The following is a 5701-nucleotide window of genomic DNA, read 5'->3' as shown; positions in this document are numbered from 1 at the left end:
TTTTACGCGTGACCATAGATCAACCTATCGTCACGGTGAAAAAACGTGGCCTAAAATGTTAGAATTTGAAAATTATAACCGTGACTATAAAAATCGTGACCATATATAAAAAAAACCCTGACCATAGACCTATGGCCACTAGAGAATAGGCCATGGTAAAAAACCGTGACCTTAGGTCCAAAACCATGACCATAGATCTATGGTCACCCTTTTTCCTAGCTATGGTCACGGTTTTTTACTGTGACCATAGGCTTTTTTTTTTGTAGTGACATGAGGCAAAGGAGATGGATGAAATTCTTAAAGGACTACGACTTTGAACTAAACTTTCATCCCAAGAAGGCAAATGTGGTCGCGGACGCCCTTAGCAGGAAGAATGCAAGTCTCTCCTGGATGAAAATTAAGGAAGAAGAATTAAGGACTAATTTTGAAGGACTTAAGCTGGGACTAAAAGTGACTTCACGGGGAATGTGTTTGGCACAGATGCAGTTAACTCATGACTTTAAGACGGCGATCTGACGAGTGCAAGCTCAAGAGTCAAAGATGACCCAGCTTTTGTCATGTGTCGACAAGGACCAACAGAGAGAAGTAAGATGGGATGCAGAAGGGCAATGGCGATTCAATGGTAAAATATGTGTACCAGAATCCGATAATCTGTGACATGAAATATTAAGGGAGGCACATCATGGAAGATTTTTTATCCACCCTGGTATTACTAAGATGTACCAGGATTTGAGTCAGATGTTTTGGTGGCCCGGAATGAAGAGGGACATTGCTACCTTTGTTTCGAAGTGTCTCACATGTCAAACGGTTAAGATTGAGCACCAGAAGCCGTCAGGAACTCTTCAACCTCTAGAAGTGCCACAGTAGAAATGGGAGGCGATTACCATGGACTTTGTTTTAGGACTGCCAAGGACCACATCCGAAAATGATGCCATCTGGGTAATTGTGGACAGACTAACCAAGTCTACTCACTATTTACCAATTCGAATGGACTATTCAATGGAAATGCTCGCACAACTTTATATTCGGGAAATAGTGAGGTTGCATGGGGTACCATCCAGTATTGTGTCAGATAGGGACCCGAGATTCACTTCACGATTTTGGGGAGCTTTTCAAAAAGCATTCGGAACGTGTCTACACATGAGTACAGCTTATCATCCTCAGACGGATGGCTAGTCGGAAAGGACTATTCAAACACTGGAAGATATGTTACGAGCATGTGTCCTAGACCAGAAAGGAAGTTGGGAAAGATACCTGCCGCTTGTAGAATTTTCCTACAACAACAGTTTTCATGAAAGCATCGGGATGGCACCATACGAAGCACTCTATGATCGCAAATGTCAATCACCACTATGCTGGTATGAAGGGAAAGAATCCAGTATGCTGGGAACAGAGTTAGTTCAGGAGAGAACTGAGCAAATCAACAGAATTTGCGAGAGAATTCTGACGGCTTAGAGCCGGCAGAAAAGCTATGCCGATAGGAGAAGAAAACCTTTAGAGTTTACTGAGGGTGATCATGTTTTTCTTAAAGTAACACCAACCACTGGAGTGGGTTGTAGTCTCAAGACCAAGAAACTAAGCCCTATGTTCATAGGTCCTTTTGAGATTTTAAAAAGAGTGGGATCAATAACCTACTAGATAGCTCTTCCCCCTTATCTATCCAATCTTCATGATGTATTCCACGTTTTCCAGCTTAGAAAATATAATCCTGATGAAAGTCATGTCCTAGAACCTGAAACAATACCGTTACAGAATGACTTGACGTTTCAAGTACCACCCGTGCAAATAGTCGACCAAAGTATCAAACAGCTGAGAGGCAAGGAGGTTTTGTTAGTAAAAGTTGCTTGGGGATGAGATGGCATGGAAGAACACACCTAGGAGCTAGAGAGCACAATGAAGACTGATTACCCACAGTTATTCTAAGGTGACTAGATTTTGAGGGCAAACTTTTCTTTAAGGAGGGTAGAATATAAGAACCAGATTTTTAGTAAATAGACTTTTTTGGCTAGGAAAAAAATGAAAAAGAAAAAGAAAAAGAGAGTTACGAGGTCAAACTTGGTTTAATAAGGGAAATTAATCCCTTTAAGTCAAATTTGACTAATTAATATTAAATACTATCTTACCATTGGCTTAGTTACCACACCAGAAATTTTCGAGCCGCAAAAACTTTTTTAGTGACGATTGTGCGTGCACCAAGAAAAATTCTAGTAACTGAAAACCTCAGAACCAGTGGTAAAAGTAATTTCTATTCAAGTAAATATGTCTCTAGATTTATATTGGCTATCTCTTCATGATTTACTTCTTTAATAATAGTTATTAGTCATTAATTGTTTTACTGTCTGATAAAAGTTATCCGAACCGAATTTCTGCATAGTATTCCGCAAACAACTCCTAGAGTCCCTGAATCCTCTTTCTTGCTACCCAATTAACTCAGCTTCCCTCTCTTAGCCTCTAGGATGAGATTATCTCAGTCTCTCACCCCACTCTTCTGTGTTTATAACCACGAGAAATTAACTGCGGTTAACTACAGATAAACATGTCATTATGACGTTGACTGTGTTTCCTCGAAATCACGCCCCTTCTCTCTTGCTATCAGCCCATTTCTATCTAATTTTTCCATCCCGCTTTTACTACATTTAATTAGGTTAGATTTCAAATTTTTATTTAATACAATTACCAAGAAAAAATTCAATACCATTTTACCATAAAGAGAAGATAAGAACCATAAGTGAGAGAGGAGAAATAGAGAAAATTCTGCACACACTACCTGCATTTTAGCCTCTTATTTTACCATTCATACACTATTTTTCAAGTATTCTTCAAGGACTCAAACCATACAAGTACAAACTCTTGTCCGTTTTCACCAATCTTTGCGTTTATACCGAATTCGACTAGGTAAACTCTTATTCTTTCTCCTTTTCTTTTTCTTTTAAAAAGAAACAGTAACCATTATGAATCTTTACTCTCCTCTATGTATAGAGAACTCCTCATGAAGCACCCGTGGAGCACACCTAAGGAGTTAAGGAGTTTCGAGCTCACAGTGGCTGAATTTCGACGTTTTGCGACACTTTAGGCCTAAAAACGAAACTCACCACCACCAACTGTGTTTCTGCCCTTGTATGCACATTTTCTAGTGTGAGAAAGGTTTAATAACTGAATTACATAAGAGGTAAGGGTTAGGATTAGTTAGAGTATGGTTGTGCATGTTTTTGGTGCTTATATGAGCCACTTTGTGGTGAATTTGTGCTTGTTTTGAGTTTCTGGAAATTTTGTGAGTTACCACAGTTTTGACTTGATAAATATGTGTAAAATACTGTTATATTGCCTCTGGATTTTGTGTGAAAACAGCCGGAAACATGGAAGCGCTTGGGATTTTAAGTTTCAAGCTTTAAACGTCACAAAAAGTGAAGAAAAACATAAAAACTGTACCTCTGAAATTTCAGTCCCTAAGAGCACAAAAATCATGGTAAAAAAAGAGTTAAAAAGTAGTTACAAAAGTAGTTTTAATCCTATGGAACGAAGGTAAAAAGATAAAAAGGGGTGTTATGGTCATTTTTGGGTAAAGAGAAAGTTAAAAATGTAATTTAAATGAAAAATAAGTAAAATTCTAAATTTAGAGGATATAAATCTTTATTATTATTTAATAAATGTTTCATGTTCAAAATGTATTTATTTATTTATTTTAACTAACCTATAATTTTATTTCTGTTGTTATGTTATTGTTAGTTTTTCAAGATATTATTGAGACTTGTTATGTCATTGTTGGTTACTTAAAATTTGATGTTGAGACTTGTTATATATATTTAATTTTTTAATTTATAAAATCGCAAATCCAATCCAATCCAAACCGCGTCGTGATGTGTAGATTAATGCCAGTCTAGAATTTCACAAAATAGGAACTCGTTGCAAGCATAGTCTAGGCCGACAAGAAATTCCCACAACCAAAGTTTAATTCAAAGGTTTGTCACAATAAAAACAAATATTAACCGGGAGTTTTAAGTCCCGGGTCGTCTCCCTCGAACCATGCAACTTAGGTGAACATTCTTGGTTGTGAAATACGGGAGTGGTAAGACATTTATTTGGAATGGACTTTCTTCTGCTATTTGGTCTAGAGGAAAGATTGTTTTAAATGTCGCATCTAGTGAAATTGTGTCTTTACTCCTACCTGGTGGTAGAATGGCTCATTATAGATTTTCAGTAACCATTACAATTACTGATGAATCTACTTGCAACATCAAGCATGGCAGTTTGAAGGCTAAGCTGCTCATCCAAAGTAGCTTAATAATTTGGGATGAAACTCCAATGCTTAATAAAATGTGCTTTGAAGCACTTGATCGGACGCTCAGGGATCTTATGCCAGTTACCGATCAACATAAGACACATAAACCATTTGTCGGTAAGGTTGTTGTTCTAGGAGGTGATTTCAGACAGATACTTCCGGTGATTCCGAAAGGGAGTAGACACGATATATTGTCATCAGCTATTAACTCATTCCATCTGTGGTCATTTTGTAAAGTTCCGAAACTGCATACAAACATGAGACTTCTAATGTCTTCTTCGGATCAAGATGAAGGTGAAATGAAGAGATTTGCTAATTGGATACTAGATATTGGAAATGGAAATATTGGTTCTGTTGTTGGTGATGAATCAGAAGTTGAAATTCCAGATGATCTGTTGATTACAACTACTGATGACCCTCTCTCTCATTTGGTAGACTTTGCATATCCAAATTTATTGCAAAATATGTCAGATTATAGGTATTTTTAGAGTAGGACAATTCTTGTACCCATGTTTGAGAGTGTCGAGAAGGTAAATGATTTTGTCTTGACAATCTTTCTAGGGATGGAAAAGGAGTATTTGAGTTCTGACACAACATGTCAAGCTGATGAGAATGAAGATGTAAAACAAGAGTGGTTCGCACCAGAGTTCCTAAATGATATCAAATGTTCGGGACTACTCAATCACAAGTTGACTTTGAAGCCAGGAGTCGCTGTAATGCTACTGCAAAACATAGACCAGACTTTAGGTTTATGCAACGGGACAAGATTAATAGTTAACGAACTTGGCAACAACGTAAATTGGAGCAACAGTAGTGATCGTTTGAAATATTAGAGACAAAGTGTACATTCCAAGAATGAAATTGATCCCTTCAAATTCATGATTGCCGTTTAAGTTCCAACGGAGACCATTTCTATTAAAAGTATACTTTGCAATGACCATTAACAAGAGTCAGGGTCAATCATTATCACATGTAGGATTTTACTTTCCAAAATCAATGTTCACCCATGGATAACTTTATATTGCTTTGTCAAGAGTTAAGAGTGGAAGTGGCCTTAGGGTTTTAATTCTGGACGAAGACGGCAATCCAAAGTCATCAACAACAAATGTCGTGTTCAAAGAAGTTTTTAATAATATTTAGGTATTATTTTCATTTTAATAGCATGTTATGATTTACACTTTTGCATAAATATTTACTGTAGATATAACTAATTTATCTATAACTCTATTTTTAGATTTGAGATGAAATGTGTAACAGGGAGCACAACATCATATGCCAATTGCTTTTCTAATGAAGTTAGTAAGATACTAGGTTGTCGATAAATTTTCATTAGCCTTTTGATATAAAGTTTAGTGTAAATTTGACATGCTATTATTACAGTTATATATGTTCTTATTTTTTCATGTCTACTTTCTTATGGTT

The 5701-nt window shown here is 36.7% G+C and overlaps 1 protein-coding gene and 1 pseudogene across 1 annotated transcript; both read left to right on the top strand.

Annotated features, from left to right (window-relative positions):
* The first annotated feature begins 4176 nt into the window (after positions 1 to 4176).
* On the top strand, positions 4177 to 4767 carry LOC130963452 (uncharacterized). Its single transcript, XM_057889565.1, has one exon. It carries the CDS (start codon positions 4177 to 4179, stop codon positions 4765 to 4767), a length of 591 nt encoding a protein of 196 aa, XP_057745548.1.
* A 21-nt stretch (positions 4768 to 4788) lies between these two features.
* LOC130963451 (uncharacterized) lies at positions 4789 to 5419 on the top strand (annotated as a pseudogene).
* Positions 5420 to 5701: the final 282 nt, after the last annotated feature.

The sequence above is a fragment of the Arachis stenosperma genome, chromosome 2 (genome assembly GCF_014773155.1).
Source record: "Arachis stenosperma cultivar V10309 chromosome 2, arast.V10309.gnm1.PFL2, whole genome shotgun sequence".
NCBI classification, from domain to species: Eukaryota; Viridiplantae; Streptophyta; class Magnoliopsida; order Fabales; family Fabaceae; genus Arachis; species Arachis stenosperma.
Note: the sequence above shows the minus strand (reverse complement) of the source record. Positions and strands in the feature narration are given on the sequence as shown.